This window comes from Canis aureus, chromosome 4 (genome assembly GCF_053574225.1).
Source record: "Canis aureus isolate CA01 chromosome 4, VMU_Caureus_v.1.0, whole genome shotgun sequence".
Lineage (NCBI taxonomy): Eukaryota > Metazoa > Chordata > Mammalia > Carnivora > Canidae > Canis > Canis aureus.
Window position 1 is genome coordinate 24,267,369 of NC_135614.1, and position 16,049 is coordinate 24,283,417.

A 16,049-nucleotide genomic window follows, 5' to 3' on the forward strand; every position below is an offset into this window, starting at 1 on the left:
CAGCCAAAAAGTGGGCAGAGGATCCCCTGGGTGCCTAGCCTCATGTTGTACACGTTGCAGTGAGGGGGAAATGCCAGCCAAGACCGCCGGGCAGCACACGGTCTGTGCCAGGCTTGGAGAGCCAGTGCTCTGAGACATGGAATGGAAGGCTTCCTGAAGGAGCAGGAGGGGCTTGGGCTGGGTCTTAAAGGACAGGTGGATTTGGAGAGGTGGGGGAGAGCACCAGGGGAGCTTCAAGAATTCTGGGAGGTCAAGCCAGGCAGGTCTGGCCCCAGACCCTCAATACCCTGAGCCTGTAGCTGATTCTAGAACCCAGAGGTTGACGGATGAAGCCCAGGCCCTCTGCCCCCATGGGCAGGCCACTCTCCTGTGCTCTCCCATAAGCCCCCAAAGCAGCTCCACACGGCGGGGAGCACTCTTTGCAGTAGACTGACAAGTGCCTGTGGCCAAGAAGGACTAGGGCCCGATCTTGAACTCAGCCCCTCTGCCTCCTGCTCCATCACCCTCTGTCAAGTCGGTCCTGAAGGTGCTCACTCAGGAAGGATGGTGCCCTCTCAGAAATGCTGGAAGGCCCTCGTGATCAAGGACATGGGCTCTGGAGTACACCGACACGAGTGTGGACCCCAGCTCCTCCACTTGTGTGCTGTGGGACCTAGAGCAAACCGCCTCGCTGGGCCTCAGTTTTCTCAGCTGTGAAATGGGGATCGTAGCAGTACCTGCCTGGCTGTGCTGCGGGAATTCGGTCAGACGCGCGTACAGCCACCTGGCCCCTGGGCTGCAGGAGATCACGGCAGCGCTTGCGCTCGTCGGCAGGTGTCTGCTGTGAGGGCTTGTACTTGAGACACAGCGGGATCCAGTAGCAAAGGGTTAGCCTGATTTCACTCGGAGAAGACAGGGTCGTGTGTCAGGATGCCACAGCAGGTAACCTTGGTGACGCCCTGCAGGCGTGCTGGGCCTCAGTTTCTTCATCTGTGAAAGGAGAGCCGATAAATCATCTTAGAAGGTCCCAGGGAGCAATCGGTCCAGCAGGACATTCTCCCAAACCCCCAGCAGGGGGGGCTGCTATCCAAGGACGGGCGGCCAGTGGCTTAGGGGCAGGTGGGTGAGAGAGCCAATGAGCCCCAGGGTGTCTCCGGGGCTCACGGAGGTGCCGAGGGCGCAGCTTCTGAGTTCCCACAGGAACTGGCTTAGGCACGGAAAGATGGTTCAAGGAGCTGGGGCGTCTCGCTTGGGAACTGTCCCCGATACAGGAAGAGGGCTCTGACCAGAGCTGTGCATTCCCCAGTCCCCTCTACAACCTGGGCCGGTAGTGAGTCCTGCTGGAGGGGTGGGAGACCTTTCTCCGGGAATTAGAGCTGTATGCAGATAGGTTAGAAGTAGTGAGCCTCCCGTCCTGGAAAGCGTTCAAGTTGAGCGGACACCCTCTTGACACCATCCAGCTTGTTGGATGTGAATTAGACTAAATGACCTTGACATTGTCTTTCTGTCCTGGGAGTCTTGGCTGAACCCAAAGCTTTAATTTTGACTGTTAATTCACATTTTCTCCGAGGTCTCAAATCCTCTTCCGTGAAACTTTCGCTGTATCAGGGTCTCGAGGCAAGAGGGCTCTCATCAGCACTGGAGGTGCAGATGGGAACGGCGTTAGGGATTTGGGAGGATGCTTGCCTACACGTGGCCTCAAGTGACTTTTTCAAGACAATAATCAAATTATCAAGTGACTTTTCAAAACTCTTTTCTGCCGTCCCGTCTAACGAAGCGGGGAGAGAGCGCTGCCGACTGTTCTATGTAGCGGAGCTACACGTGGTGGAAGGGCTCTTGGAGCCACAACAGCCGGGAAGCCGCTTAACATGATGGGGCTAGGAGCCCCCAGCCAGCCAGGGTCCATGTGGGGGGGCCTTGCCCAGGAGCGTTTTGAAGGGGAAGGCTATGGGGAGGTAGACTCTTGTTCTAGAAACTGCCATCCCCACCCCACCCCATCCTGGGCCCTCTTGATGTATCTGGACGCCTTTAGCTCTGACATGCTGCCCTCTTAGCACCTGGGAGGGTGCACCGGGGACAGTGGTGTGGCCTGAGGCTTGGAGGGAAGCGGACGTGTGTGGCCAGAGCTCAGGACGGGTCAGTGGGAAGGAGGGGGCCCTCCTCACGTCCCCACCCCTCACATGGCCCCTGCTTTCCCCCAGGTGGTGGCCATCGACCTGGACGAGGGCCTGAACGGGCTGGTGTCCTACCGCATGCAGGTGGGCATGCCCCGCATGGACTTCCTCATCAACAGCAGCAGCGGCGTGGTGGTCACCACCAGCGAGCTGGACCGCGAGCGCATCGCCGAGTACCAGCTGCGCGTCGTGGCCAGCGACGCGGGCACCCCCACCAAGAGCTCCACCAGCACACTCACCATCCGAGGTGAGGGCCGGGGGTGCCGGGCAGGGTGGGGAGCCACTGCCTGCTGTCTCCGTCGATATGGGTCCAGGGTGCCTTGCTAATGGGGCACCCTCCTCCACCGTGCCGTGCAGCACCACCTTCTCTGCCTCCACCAAGTCGAAAGCACCAGCAGAGCCTTCTCCCTGCCCGGCCACTGCCTCAGTACCCCCGGGGGCCTGGACCCACAGCCCTGCACCCTCTTTGATCACAGTCTCTTTGATCCCAGGTGTCACCAGCAGGCAGGGGTAGAGCCCTGCACCCTCTGTCTGGGCAGGACCGAGGCCACTTACTGTTTCTCCTCTGTTCCGGTCATGTCTTTAATTCCTGGGACAAAACAAGGACGTTGATGGGAGCTGTGGCCAAAGGGCCGGAGCTAATCACAGAGAAGTAGGTGCGGAATGTAATGGCCAGATGTGGCCTGTTCTCCAGCACACGGGCCGGCGCCCGTCCTGGCTCCTGCCTGCCCCAGCGGGACTGGCGCGGGTCGGGGTAGCCTCAGTACAAACATTTACCCTCCTTAGTCACAACCCAAGTCGTGACTAGGTGTCCTCTCATCGTCCCACGCTTGCCTTGGGGGCTCCTGGTGCCAGTTTGGGGACCCACTTGCGTGCCAGGATTGGCAGGAGGTGCTCGGTCTCCTCAGAGAGGGCCCCGGAGGATTTTTCCCCAGGCCTCAGCAGAAGCCACGTCCTGCACAAGCTGATCATTTCTCCTGGTCTTATCACAACAAGGAGCCAAAGCAGGGGGGTGGGGTCATTTCACTGTGAAGATTGTCCCAAGTCCCATCAGGTGAGAAAAAAAAATCTTAAAGGGAAATTAAACTTTTCTGGAGGCGGGCGGAGATCCTCCAAGCCAGCTGTTTTCCCAGGACCCTGTGACGGACTAGGGGTAGGACTCCCCAGGACCCCAACCCTGCCACTCCCTTACTATGTGACTTGGGACAAGTGACTCAACTGCTCTGAGCTCCTCCCCTCCTCTGTCTGGTGTGTCTAATAGTGCCTGCCTCGTGAGGGTATTCGCAGGGGCACACGGGGCACAAGTGTACGGGCAGCACTTAGCACAGGCTCGACACATGGGAAGAGTTGAGATGTCACTGTCATTGCCATCGTCGTGACCGGTGTCATGAGACGCGTACTGGAGAGAGCCCCTGGGGCTTTCTGTCCCTCCTTGAACAGCATCCCCGGCAACACACCGCCAGGGGAACAGGACTGTGGGAGGCTGAGGAGCTCTGGTCAGCTCTGCCCTGACCCCAGCAGGCGTGGGGAACGAGACGTGCTGACCCCCCCCGCCCCCCCGCCTCTGGAGCTGGGTTGCCTGGAGCAGAAGCCAGGCCTAGCCTCGTGCGCTCACTCCGCCCGCAGTGCTGGACGTGAACGACGAGACGCCCACCTTCTTCCCGGCCGTGTACAACGTCTCCGTGTCCGAGGACGTGCCTCGGGAGTTCCGCGTCGTCTGGCTGAACTGCACGGACAATGACGTGGGCCTCAATGCCGAGCTCAGCTACTTCATCACAGGTGTGGCCCTGCCTCCGCCCCTTCCAGATGGGCACCCCACCCCGGGGGATGTGGGGGGTAAGGAAGGGGAGGGGGGCCAAGTCAGCCCTCAGGCTTTAGCTCTTGCTGGGACTCCCTGAGGGTTTGCTCTTGGCTTCTCTCAAGGGCTTTGTAGATAGGTCCCTCCGGTCTGGCTCTCTAGGGGCCTCCTGAGCCTATTTGGAGATTGGGGGAACTTACTGAGGTTCAGCCTGGAGGGAGGTAGAGCCCGTGGTTCCTGGGCAGGAGCCCTGCCCCCCACCCCATGTCAAGGTGATAAAGCTGTGACCAGAAGACTGTGATCTTGTCCTTCCCCAAGGACCCTTTACTCATGAGAATTCCCATCTGTTTAAGGACAGATGATTTCAGTCTTTCTAAATAAAATAGTTTTAGGTCCCCAATACCGAGTCGAGAGCTGTGGAGAGATAGTATGAGGCCATGTCCTGGCCCAACAGGAGAAAGGGAGTCATGATCAGCTAGTGATGTCTGCCGTGACACAGGCTGGGTAGGTGGTGGGAAACGTGCCATGTGTTAGTCATGCCCGGATTAGACCAGTTGCCCAGCGTTCTTCAGTCCCTGATACACCTGAGAGGTGCTGGGATGGTGGAAGGCAGTTCTTTCACAACTCTTAGCTGTCCCTTGACCATTTTGCTGGCTCAGTCTTCTCTCTGGCCGTGGCCCGCCTGCAGCCACGTTACTCACACGCTCACTTGCACACACGTGTATGCACCTGCATTCAGTGCACACACCAACCTCCCTGATGCCTCTGCCCCTGGAGCAAGGGATCCCAGGTTGGCAGCCCATCCTTGCTTGCGGCAGCCCTCAGCCTCTCCTTTCCAGATCTTTCCCTCTCTCCTCTCCCTAAAGGGACCCAGTTACCCTGAGGCCAGCTCCTTACAGTCTAGTCCTCAAGAATGCCTCAGGAAAGGCCTAGTTATCAAGACACCCCCCCAACATGGACCAGTCATAGTTCAGCGCCCAGCACCACATGTGCCTCAGTTTCTCCCCTTCCCCACTAGGAACCATGTGAAGGGTGCTTCAGACCATCCACAAAGAGGTCAGCAGTTTTCCCAGGAACAAACCATGTAAGGACAAGGGAGCACCTGGCAGTTCCCAGGATGCTTTCCCAGCGCCCCAGACTGGCCAGTTCCTGCTGACCTGCTCAGAGCCCTCCCAGCTGGGATTCTCAGATTTTCATTTGCTCCCTTCTGCTGTTTGCTGCGTGGGGTCCTGGTCCAAGCTAGCCTAAACCCAGTGCCGCAGCGCCCTCTGCTGCCCAGAACACCACATCACCTGCCAGCTGGCTGGGGGAGGGGGCGGTGGTCTTCACAGCTGCAGGTGGACTCCGACAGGAAACTGTCCACCTTGGAGAGGAGACCCTCCCACTTGCCACCCCGTCTACCTGTCCCTACACTTCCCTCCTTGGAGCCTCTAGGAGCCCCCACTCCAAAAGCCCAAGATCAGGGACCTGGAAAAATCTTAGCTGACCCCAAAGTCCTTGGCCCCATATAAAAGCCTCGACCCAGGTTAACTGCTCAGACCATGTCTACCAGATGGGCAGGCAGCAGAATGGTGAAGGACGCGGGATCAGGAATCAGAATGCCAAGCCGGAGTCCCATATGAAAAGAGGCGACTGTAACCCCGGGCAACACACATCACCCCACTAAAGGAGTGTAAAGTGTAAAGCCTGCCCTGTAAAGTGGGCTTGTGATTGATAGTACAAATGAGATGAAAGAGTCCACGTGAAGTGCCTGGTATGCAGTAGGTGCTTAGTGAAAGTTCAGCCCTTCTGATTTCAGGCATTCGGCACCCCCACCTGAGCCCACGCAGGCCACACCCTCATCAGAGCCCCCGCCCCCCACCCCACCCCCACCGAGCTCAGAACCCTGTCCTTGGCCAGGGCTGTAGAGGCAGCATGGCCTTTTTCTCCCACACTACCCCCGGAACGTCCTGGCCCAGAAGCAGAGCCGGGGTGCCACCGCCCTTTCCCCAGCAGGAGCCCTGTTCCTCACAGAGGCTGCATTGGCTTTGGCCCACAGGTGGAAACGTGGATGGGAAGTTCAGCGTTGGCTACCGTGATGCCGTCGTGAGAACAGTCGTAAGCCTGGACCGGGAGACCACAGCTGCTTACACGCTCGTCCTGGAGGCCATCGGTACGCCCCAGCCCCCCTGCACACCACCAGCACAGTTCTGGGCACAGTTTAGTGGGGGTACGCCTTCGAGGGCCAGCCGGGCCTGACCCCGGGACCCAGGCCTTCAGCCAGAGGCTGTCTTGACATCAGTGGAGAAAGGGCAGCCAGACATCCAGCATATTACTGAGCACCGGTGGGCGTGAGGCTTAGTATGCAGTGCAGCACGCATGCTGCTCAGATGGTGGAGTGGGAGCTACAGGGGACCCGCACGGGAGACCACTGTGTAGACCAATCATGGAAAAATGAGGCCCAAATGAGGCTTAGAAAGGGGGAAGGGAGGAGCCAAGTATGTCAGGCACAAAGGGAGGTAGAAACATGTTAGGGGGAAGGGTGCCATCAAGGAAGTCTTCTTAGAGGAAGTGGCATCTAGGAGTGTCTTTGGATCAGTTAGGAGTCTTGGTTGCAAGTTTTAAAACAAACTAATTTAAGTAACATAGGCTCACCAAACCAGCCCATAGGGCACTAGAGCTTCAGGTATGACTGGATCAGATGGTTCCACCGGGGCCTCAGTCTCTCTGCCTGGGCTAGCTCTGCCTCCTGTGTGTTGTCTTCATTCTCTGGCCGACATAGCGACAAATGGTTGCTGCAACCCTGGCCTTAATCCTCTTGGGTTCAAGTGCAGCAGCAGGGAGACAGCACTTGCCTCTTTCCTGGTCTTTCAGCCTGAAGCCCCAGATGAGCTCTGATTAGATCCATCTGCCCCAGTGCCTGTCCCTGAGGCCCTCACCGTGGTCAAGGGAGGGTAGATGTGCTAACTAGGCCTAAATCACGCGTCTGCCCATCCCTGGCACCGGTGGATGGTCAGACCTGCCCAGAACCCCAGGCCTCGGAGTCAGGAAGGTAGGGTTCTCAGAGGGCCCTTCAGGACATGGACTTTGCCTGCAAGAGCAGATGGTGCAGCTGGGCAGGTACCCGTCACCGCCTTGAAGGCCAAGTCAGGTTTCAGCAAGCTGAGAAGGGAGGGCGTTTCAGGCAGAGGAACCAGCCCCGGAAGAGACCTAGCTGTGGGAAAGAGGTGTGTGTGGGGTGTGTGTGTGTGTGTGTGTGTGTGCACGCACACGTGCGCCAGTAGCTGGCTCATCGTGTCATGCACCCTGGGGAGGGAGGAGGAGTCCGCAGTCAGATAGGCCAGCTTGTCGAAGCCTGAACATTGGCCCAGAAATTTGGTCTTTGGTCTCCAGGAAGTAGGGAGCCCATGAGGGCTCTGGATGGGAAGAAGGGTGTGATGAGGCCTGTGTCCCCGCTCCTAAGAGCACCCAATTCAACATCTGCCATAAGCTGCAGGTGAGAGGGAGTGAGCTTTCTGTGCCCCTCTCTTTCCAGCCTGTAGCCCCCCCCCCCCCCCCCGCCAGCCCACCCATGTCCAGATGCATCTACCCTCTGCCCTGCTCTGCTCTCGCCCTCGGGAGACCCCTCATTCCCTCTGTGTCAAGCACTGCCTGGCTGGAGGAGAGGGCTCAGGATCAGGCCTCTGATGGGCCCTGCCAGCCCGAACTGTCCCCAGCTGGGGGCAAGTAAGCAGGACCTCCAGGAGCCTCCAGTGGGAGGATGGGCTTGGAGAAGAGCTTAGGAGGGCAGGATCACCTACCTCGGGATGGGCAACTGTGGCCCGGCATGTGGTCAGCTGGCCTGGGAAGAAGGATGGAGTCACCCCTCGTCCTCAGCCCACTCCAGCTACCTGTACTCCTCCTGGGGTGACTGTCCTTGCCTAGACACGTCGCACAAGCTCCTTCCTTCTGGGAGGACAATCTGACAGCTGCCCCTGGGGCTGAGCCGCTTCCCCAGCCCTGGGAGGGTCCTGCAGGAACCTGGATGGGCAAAACCCGTGGACACCTTAGGCTTAGAAATCAAGCGGGGCTTGTACCCCTGAGTGCAGAGGGCCCAGAGGCCAGATCTCTCCTCTAGGCCGGTTTGACCCATCTCTTATTTCACACAGGATGACAATCAGTTGCGAACATTTGAAAATCAGGAGATTTTATGTACAAGCTCCGATGTTCAGTTTCTCTGGAAAAAATCAGAAGATGTAGTGTCACTGGGCCCACCCTCTGTCTGTCCCCTGTGGACTGGAAGAGGGGGGAGCTGCCCGCTGGGGTCGGCCCTCCCGTGTGTGCACCCATGGGTCTCACCCACCTGGCCCTGAGAGCCGCTGGCTTGTGATCTTGGTACCTGCACCTGCCTCCTCAGGCCACTGTAACAAATTGCCAAGACTGGGTAGCTTAAAAGAGTAGAAATTTATTTCCTCATGGCCCTAGAGGCCAGAAGTTCAAAATTAAGGTGTCAGCAGGGCTGCCTGCATTCCCCTCTGAAGGCTCTAGAGGGGAATCCTTCCTTGACTCTTCCAGGTTCTGGGGGCTCTAAGTATTTCTTGGCTTGTGGTTGCAAAATCCAATCTATGCCTCTGACTCAACATGACCTTCTCTCTCTGCCTTCTTCTCCTAAGGACCCTAGTCATTGGGTCTGTGGCCCACCCAGACAGTCCGGGACATCTCATCTCAAGATCCTTAACTCCGTTACATCTTCAAAGACACTTTTTCCTACTCAGTTTGCACTCACAAGCTGCCAGGGACCTGGCAAGGGCATATGTTCTGGGGGCTACCACAGAACTGCTTCGTGCCTCAGTTACCCCCTCTGTGAGATGGGGCTAATGAAAGCAGCACCAACTTCACGTGCTTCTTGTGAGGACTGAATGCGTTAGAATAGCGCCTGGGGCCTAATAAGCCTTGTTAGTGTTATTCTCAATCTAAAAGGGGAAAGAGCCACCCCTTGCCAGAGCCAGAGTGGGTGGGATGAACAGGACACGTGCCCAGGGAATGTGCCCCTCACGCAGCAGCTAACAGCCCATCCTCCTTCGGCTCCCACAGACAATGGCCCCGTAGGTAAGCGGCGCACGGGGACAGCCACCGTGTTCGTCACCGTCCTGGACGTGAACGACAACCGGCCCATCTTTCTGCAGAGCAGCTACGAGGCCAGCGTCCCCGAGGACATCCCTGAGGGACACAGCATCGTGCAGGCAGGTGGCCGTGGCCCCCTGGGGCAGCTGGTGGGCTGGGGACAGGCGGGGCTGCACACATGCTCAGGGAGGCCAGGGCACAGATGCCACGTGGAGGGATGGAAACAGGAGAGGGTCCAGCGGCAGCTCAGGAGGTAGGCAGGAGCCCTCCTCCCTCCTGGGGAGAGTAGGCCTTTCGTTTCTGTAGCCTGCTGACAGCACCCTGGCTCCCCCAAAAAACATAAGGAAGGCTTTGCCTCTCCCCTTCCCCCAAAGCCCGCTCCTCTCCCTCCACCCCACCCAGAGGGCCTGTCACAGCAGCAAGGGCATGGAGCTGTCACATTTTCCCTGGAAGGAGGTGAGGGGGAAAGAGCCAGGGCCCGGCGGGGCCCAGCACAGAGAGGCTTTCATGGGTCCTTGGCCAAAGCTCTCCTCTCGAGAGGTTAAACAGGCACGAGAAGAAAGAGCCCCTTTGCCTGGAGAGCAGGAGTGACAGCTATAAGGCTCAGCGGGAGAAAGGAGAGGACCTGAAAGTGAGGCTCGGGTGCCCTCCCCCACCTTGCCCTGGAGGCCTCAGTGGCTGTGGGGAGGGAGGCTGGGAATGAATTACCCTCTTCAGCAGCTGTGGAGGCGGAGGCGGAGCCCAGCACAGCAAATCTGGGCCTGTCCCTGGGGCAGGCTCCCAGGATCAGGGTTAGGCTGCAAGTGTGTCCAGCTCCCTGCCTCTGGCCCGCTGGGAGCCAAGCAGGAAGCGAGTGGGCTGGGAGCAGGGTGCTGACTCCTGGAGTCCAGGAAGCCACGAGAATATGCCAGAGTCTCTGGGTTGGTCCCAGAAGGACGCACCAGGAGGTTCTCTTCCTCTGGGCCTCAGCTCCTCCTCTAGCCTTACGCCTGCCACCCCACTCTACCGGACCGACAGTCTCCCAGGGCCGCCACCCCCCCCCCCCAGCTTTTCCATTGCCTTTAGGTCTCCGGGAAGCCTTACCCCTACCCCTGGTCTCCAGGAAGAGAGCACCTAGTGCCAGGTGGGCACACGCACTGGCTAGGGGATGACACGGGAGACTGTAGGCCAAATTCATCCTGGGACGTCTCAGGGAGGCCCTGGGAAGGGAACCAGAAAGAAGTTCACCGGCTGGAAGGATAAAGGGTAACAAACTCCCATGGGAGGAGGCCTGCCCCACTTTCCAAACCTGAAGAATTGGTTTCTGTTAACAGAACACTACACAGCCTGAAGTTGTCAAGTCCAGGAGTGAGACAGGGCAGCCCCAATTTCCCCATTTCTAAGGGAGAAATTCAGGCATTAGTGCCTTCTCCAAGGCCCTGGAAGTTTCTGGCCAAGGTGGCCTCACTCTCTGATGTCAGAATGACCTGGAAGGGAAGGAACGGTGGGCCTCACCAACTTGCTTGGAGACAAACTTCTGTCTAGGGGCATGTGAGGGAAGAAGAGCCCCTCCCCCACCCCTAGGACTCCTTAAGCTTTCGGGGGTTGGGGACACATGCAGATGGGGCTGCCCTTCACTCAGGAAATAGAGGCATCATTCATGCTTCTGTGCCTGGAGCTGGTGAGGCAGCGTGAGAGGCTGGACGTAGTCTCACTCTCTGCAAGCTCCCAGGCTCGTAAGAAGGAGGAGACCTAGATGTGGGTGGCCCACACTGCTGAGAGGAAGTGATCCCTGCCCTCCCTCTGAGAGACACGAAGTGTAGGGGTGGTTCCAGGCAGGAGGTGCCTTTCAGCTGGAGAGCAAAGATGGCTTCACGGAGGATGCCTTGCGAAGCGTAAGCCTGGGGAGGACAGGTAGTTGAGTTTGTCTGGAGTCTTGGGTCAAGATGAGGCTAGAAAGATAGCTTGGAGCCGGCTCCCAAAGGGCACTGAGCATCACACAAAGGGGCTCTGGGTTTATCTAGCTGGCAGTTGGGAGCCAGTGATGGTTCTGGAGCTGCAGCAGTTGGGAACAAGTGGCAAAGCTGGAGCTCACTCTTTGAGAAGACCTGGCTGGCTGTGCCGTGAGTCATAGCAGGGTGGGATGGGGCAGCCCTGTGACAAGGCACAAGGTGGCCCTGGCCAGCCGACTCTCTGGAGCAGCAGATGGGCAGCTCAGAACTCCTCTGTTTGCTCTCCAAATTTGGGACCAAAGTGTACAGCCACGGCCCCGTGGGGAGAGTTTGGGGGTTTGGAATTCTGAGAAGCCCGCTCTAGGGTGGGGTTGCTTTGACAGGTAGCCAGTCAGTGACGTGATTGCCAGAAACTCAGCGTACCTAGCGTGGTCCCGTCCTGAGGCGCTGTCCTGGACCGCTCTGGACCCTCCTACCCCAAAGGGAGGATGCCTCCTTCCCTGGATGAGGCAGGAGTGCTGTGATGTGCCCTCAGAGCCCGGGTGGCATCGCCTCTAGCTCCTGGCAATGCCTCCCAGCATGGGTCCTGGCCTAGCAAGGAGTTCCTTCACCTGTTCTCAGCCCCTTCCTGGTCCACTGTGACGTGAGCACCTTCGAGGGGGGCCACCAAGACGGCTGTCAGGATGGTGATTGGCTGGGCAGTGCCGAGAGCCTCTTGCTTGCCCTCCTCCCAGCTTGCACCGGGACATATGACCCACCTCAAGGGTGCTGGCTGCACCCAGGGATTGTTAGGCGAATGCTCCTGGGGCCCGGGAATTCCCAGGGGAGGAGTCCCTGGCTTTCCTTTTGCCTTAAGCACTGAGTTGGCACAGAGGGCACGACAGTACCTTGCCCCCCGTGTGGGCCGAGTATTTCACTTGGCTGGAGGGAACCTTTGGCCGTTTGGCAACCCCAGCTGGAATCCATGCGTTGGTACCTGGAGGGTGAGCAGGACTTCTGGGGGGAAGCAGGGGTGTCGTTTCCCAGAGGTGGTTGGTGCCTGGTTGCCAGAGGAGGGTACTGGGGGGCCCCAGGTCATACCTTCTGGCCCTGCAGTTGGTCTAGTGCTCTCAGCAGGCAGCAGCTAGAGGGTCTGCAGAGAGGCAGGTGTTCCTCCCAGGGCTGTTCTGGGAAAGGCCATGGGCCTGGGCACACAGGGCCCACTGGGGCTGAGCGTGGGGCCTACGTGCTTCTGCAGCCCCTGGTTCCAGGCTCTGTCCGAGGCAGGAGGATCCGTGGGTGGGTCCTGGATGGCGGGAACACCCCTGTCACATCTTGGTAGATTCCGGACAGTCACAGTCGTGGTTGTCATCACAGCCAGGCAGGGGGCGTCGGGGAACAGGCCTGCCTCGGTGGAAGCTGTGCAGGGAGCGGCGCAGAGAGCCCAGGCGCTTCCAGAGCCTGAGCTGGGGCTCACTGGGGCTCCCGGGGTGGTGGGGCATGCACTCCCGAGCCCGGCGGTGGATTGGGTCCAGGGCGGCAGGTTTGCAGAGGGTCATGAACAGCAGACAGCTGGCCAGCAGGAGGAAGATGCAGGCGAGGGTGATGAGCATGGGGAGGGGGTCCACTGCCTCTGCGGAGCTGCCCGGAGTGACAGGAGCTGTGAGGAAGGCAAGGGGACTGGAACTCGGTGTGCTCATGGCTCCTGCAACAGGAAGGGGACAGGAGCTCAGAGACAAATCAGCCGGACCCAGGGCTCGTGAGGGAAGGGAAGGCTGATGGAGGGTGGCTGCTGGGAAACTAGCTGCAGATGCCATCGTGGCCATTTTACAGGTTAGAACAGTGAGGACCAGAGAGGTGACAAGCCTTAGGTCATACAGCAGAAAGTGATGGAGCTGGGCCTGAACTCTTGTCCTTGTTCTGCTATATCCCCTGCCCACCTGCCACAGAGGAGACAGGAGGGTAATGGCCCTGGCATTAAAAAAATAAATTCTCGTGAATTACAATAGTCTTATGCCTGAAAACCTGGGAATGTGAAACCAACTCCATCAATAGGTCTTTCTGTGACCCAGAACAAGTCATCACTTATAGGATGCTGCAACTGGCCAAGGACCCTGACAATTATCTAATGTTGGGGCTGCAAACTGGGGGCACGGGTATGTTTCATTGGACATGGTGTGTTTTTATAAATTTCAGTTAATTGTGAATATTTTAAAAGTCACAGACCAAAAACCAAGAGATTTTGCATAAAATCTGGATATCTGGCTTTTCTTGAAATTCCAGAATTTCAACAAGGGCAACACAGGGCCAGTTTCTGCCTGGTACCCAGTAGCCAAGGCCAAGCAGCAGTTGTCCCCTTTAGACAGATCTCCGGCCCCCAGAGCAGCATACCGCCCCCACAGGCCCTCTACACACCTTATGTCACCTGCCTGGTGCCATGGGCGTTCCCATTGGTACTGCCCAGTGCAGCCCAGCCTGCTCCCATGACAAGTAAGGAAACCAAGATCCCAACAAGGGCAGTCCAAGCCCAAGCCCACACTGGGAGCCATTGCCAAGCAATGGGCCAGAACCAGGTTTCTAGACTCCTGGCTCTATGGCTCCCAATCTCTGGGATCACTGAGCCATTATAGAATAGGTAAGAAATAACCCACAAAGAGCTACAGAGTTGATAAGGTAGGGCTCGAAACGCTCCCCAGACAGCAGTCACCTGTTATCGCTCATGACCTAACTCATAACCCATGTTATCACTAACGGGAGCCCAGCAGAGGATCTTTGGAGATGGAAAGTCAGGCTGAGCCGCTGGTTGAATATGTCTGGGGTTGCAGATGAAAATACTTACAGAGTCTGGCCAGTAGAGAACATGTGGCCACAGAGGACTGGTGGCGGGCCAACGTGGACAGTGCCCTCAGAGATAGAGGAGCCCCGGCCAGCCTGATGGAATGCAGGCCCGGTGTGGTTTCCCAAGAGTTTCCCAAAAGAAGCCAGAAATCTCGACATTTCAGGCCAGTGTTCCAGACATTTAAATGTCGACAACAGATTCAAATTTGGTTCAAGCAAGAGAGGAGCCGGGGAGCGGGGATATGCTGTAGAGGAAATGACCTCGACCCCCAAAAAAATTTGAAATGAAGTTTCAAAAACTTCAAAAACACTAGGACAGGCCAAACAAAACACACAAGTAGGCTACCTCCAGCTTGCAGGCCAGCACTATCTTTTATTTTTGATCATCATTTCTTTCTCTTTGACCTTGGAGACCTTCCTGTGGTGGGGGATGGCAGGTTTCCCTCCTTCTCCCCCAGCTCACAGCTTAGAATGAACTTACAGTTACGTTTCTAGCATGGCACTCGGCAGAGTCGTGCTAAGGCTCTGTATGTGGGCTACAGAGTCTGTGTCAGCGGCAATGGGGAGCAGGGAGGGGCCCCCAGCCCCTGCCCTATAGAGCACCCCCTGTCCCCACCCCAGGCACTCACCAGCAGTGGCAGGACCTTACTCCGGGTCCCTGCGCTCAGCCTCCTTCCTGCCTGCAGCCTGGTCCCGCACCCAGCCAACTGAGGGCATCCAGGGCACCCCACCCCGCCTCCCACCCATTCCCTGCCACCACTCCTTCCAGCGTTTCCAGGCAGAACACAACCCCTCCCAGCTCCCAGCTGGAAATTTTGATGCCCGTCTAGCTGCCCACGGCCTCTGCCTTTCAGGCATTGGGCCTAGAAAGCACTCTGGCTGGGCAGCCATATGTGGGTTGGTCTGCCCTTGAATAGGGGTATGAAGAAGGGCTGGAGTGTGCCCACCACCGTCTCCCAGAGGGAGAAAACTGGCCCTCTATCCTACCCTGGGCAGTACTCGGCTGGAGTGAGAAGAGGACAATCAGAAGTGGGAGAGGTCTCAATCCTGCTAGCCCTGGTATTACTGTAAGGCCCTCACAAGGATCCGCAGATCCTATTGGGGTAGTAAAGGTGGTCTGGACTTCAGTCCTTGGGGAAGGACTTTAATAGATTAATGAGCTATAATTAGCATCTTACTAGTTTTCTTGGAAGCCAGAGATTCTAAAGTGCTTGAAAATATCAACCCACCCTCCCTGGAACACACAGCAAAACCAGCTGCCAGGTCCCTCTACAGCCCCTCTGATCCACCCAGGGCCAGCTGCTTGTGGGGAAATGAGGCCTCCACCAGACCAAGGTTGGGAACAGTCTTGAGGGCAGTTTGAAGCTCTTCCCTCCCCGCACACCCAAGGCACACTGGCAGGCCCTGCTCTGGGCATATGTCTGCAAGTTCAGTCTAGAACCTTCTTTCTTCCCTCAGAACTCCACAGAGCAGTGCCTGCTGGAGCAGGGGCCCTGACCTCAGAACACATCTTGCCATGTTGCCTTGGGCTGGTCACTATCCTTCACTGGGCCTTGTTTCCACTCTCCACAAAAGAAGAGGGATTCCCCGGGTCTGAGCGCACCCCCACATCCTCCCCAGAGTACCCCGGGCAAGGGTCCAGCCCCACTTTCCTCACCACGCCCTTTCCTTTCCTACGCTCCCCGGAGCACTGACCTCAGAGCCAGCGCTCAGCAGTCCCAAGCTGGGTAGAAAGGCTGTCTTGCTGTCCACAGGAGGGCCAGGGAACACCAGGTGCCCACGGTGACTCCGCCGTGCCCTGTGCCCCTCACTCAGCCAGGCTGGGCAGGGTGGGCCTTAGTCGTCACTCACTCTCCAGCTCGTCCTGGCTTTGTCTGGATGAATTGGGGCCCTGCCTTGGGGGAGGGGACAGCCAAGAGGGTAGGGATGGCAACTGGGTTGTGCAGAGGAGCCCGGGCGCTCCCAAGCCCTCCCAGGGTCTCTCTCCAGCCGGTCTCCTTGGAGCCCTCTCAAGGGCCAGGGTGGAGGCGCTTGGAGAGCCCCAGGGACCATTTCACTGCCTCTGCAGCGGCTCTCACCTTCCCCCATCCGATGTTTGAATGGTATGGTCTGCAGCCGGCTATTCAGTGCCTGCCAGCCTCCAGGTTACCCGGGAGAGGGGACAAGGGGGGACGAGAGGCCACAGCCTAGCAGCGAAGTGACAGGCCTTGGCAGTTCCGGGCCCTGCTCCCCTCCTGCGTCCCTGGGCCCCTCACCTTCCAGGCTTAA

General features: G+C 58.1%; 2 protein-coding genes across 3 annotated transcripts in view; one reads left to right on the forward strand and one right to left on the reverse strand.

Annotated features, from left to right (window-relative positions):
* The window catches only part of CDH23 (cadherin related 23), a 364,939-nt gene that overhangs the window by 255,841 nt on the left and 93,049 nt on the right, over positions 1–16,049 (forward strand). Inside the window, exons 24-27 of the mRNA XM_077894887.1 lie at positions 2,181–2,400; positions 3,780–3,932; positions 5,990–6,103; positions 9,004–9,152. Coding sequence (XP_077751013.1) covers positions 2,181–2,400; positions 3,780–3,932; positions 5,990–6,103; positions 9,004–9,152 — 636 coding nt within the window. The remainder of the gene's footprint in view (positions 1–2,180; positions 2,401–3,779; positions 3,933–5,989; positions 6,104–9,003; positions 9,153–16,049) is intronic.
* On the reverse strand, positions 8,096–15,872 carry C4H10orf105 (chromosome 4 C10orf105 homolog). 2 transcript variants are annotated; one of them, XM_077894893.1, is made up of 2 exons: positions 15,477–15,872; positions 8,096–12,648 (listed from the first exon to the last, which is right to left on the reverse strand). In XM_077894893.1, the coding sequence occupies exon 2, from the start codon at positions 12,641–12,643 to the stop codon at positions 12,272–12,274; it is 372 nt and encodes a 123-aa protein (XP_077751019.1). In that variant the 5' UTR covers positions 12,644–12,648; positions 15,477–15,872; the 3' UTR covers positions 8,096–12,271. The 2 variants fall into 2 exon arrangements, with proteins under 2 accessions (XP_077751019.1, XP_077751018.1); XM_077894892.1 differs by lacking the exon at positions 15,477–15,872 and adding an exon at positions 14,411–14,549.

Excerpts from the sequence above, each read along its gene's own strand:
- C4H10orf105 (XM_077894893.1), bottom strand. The coding sequence starts at position 12,643 with ATGAGCACACCGAGTTCCAGTCCCCTTGCCTTCCTCACAGCTCCTGTC.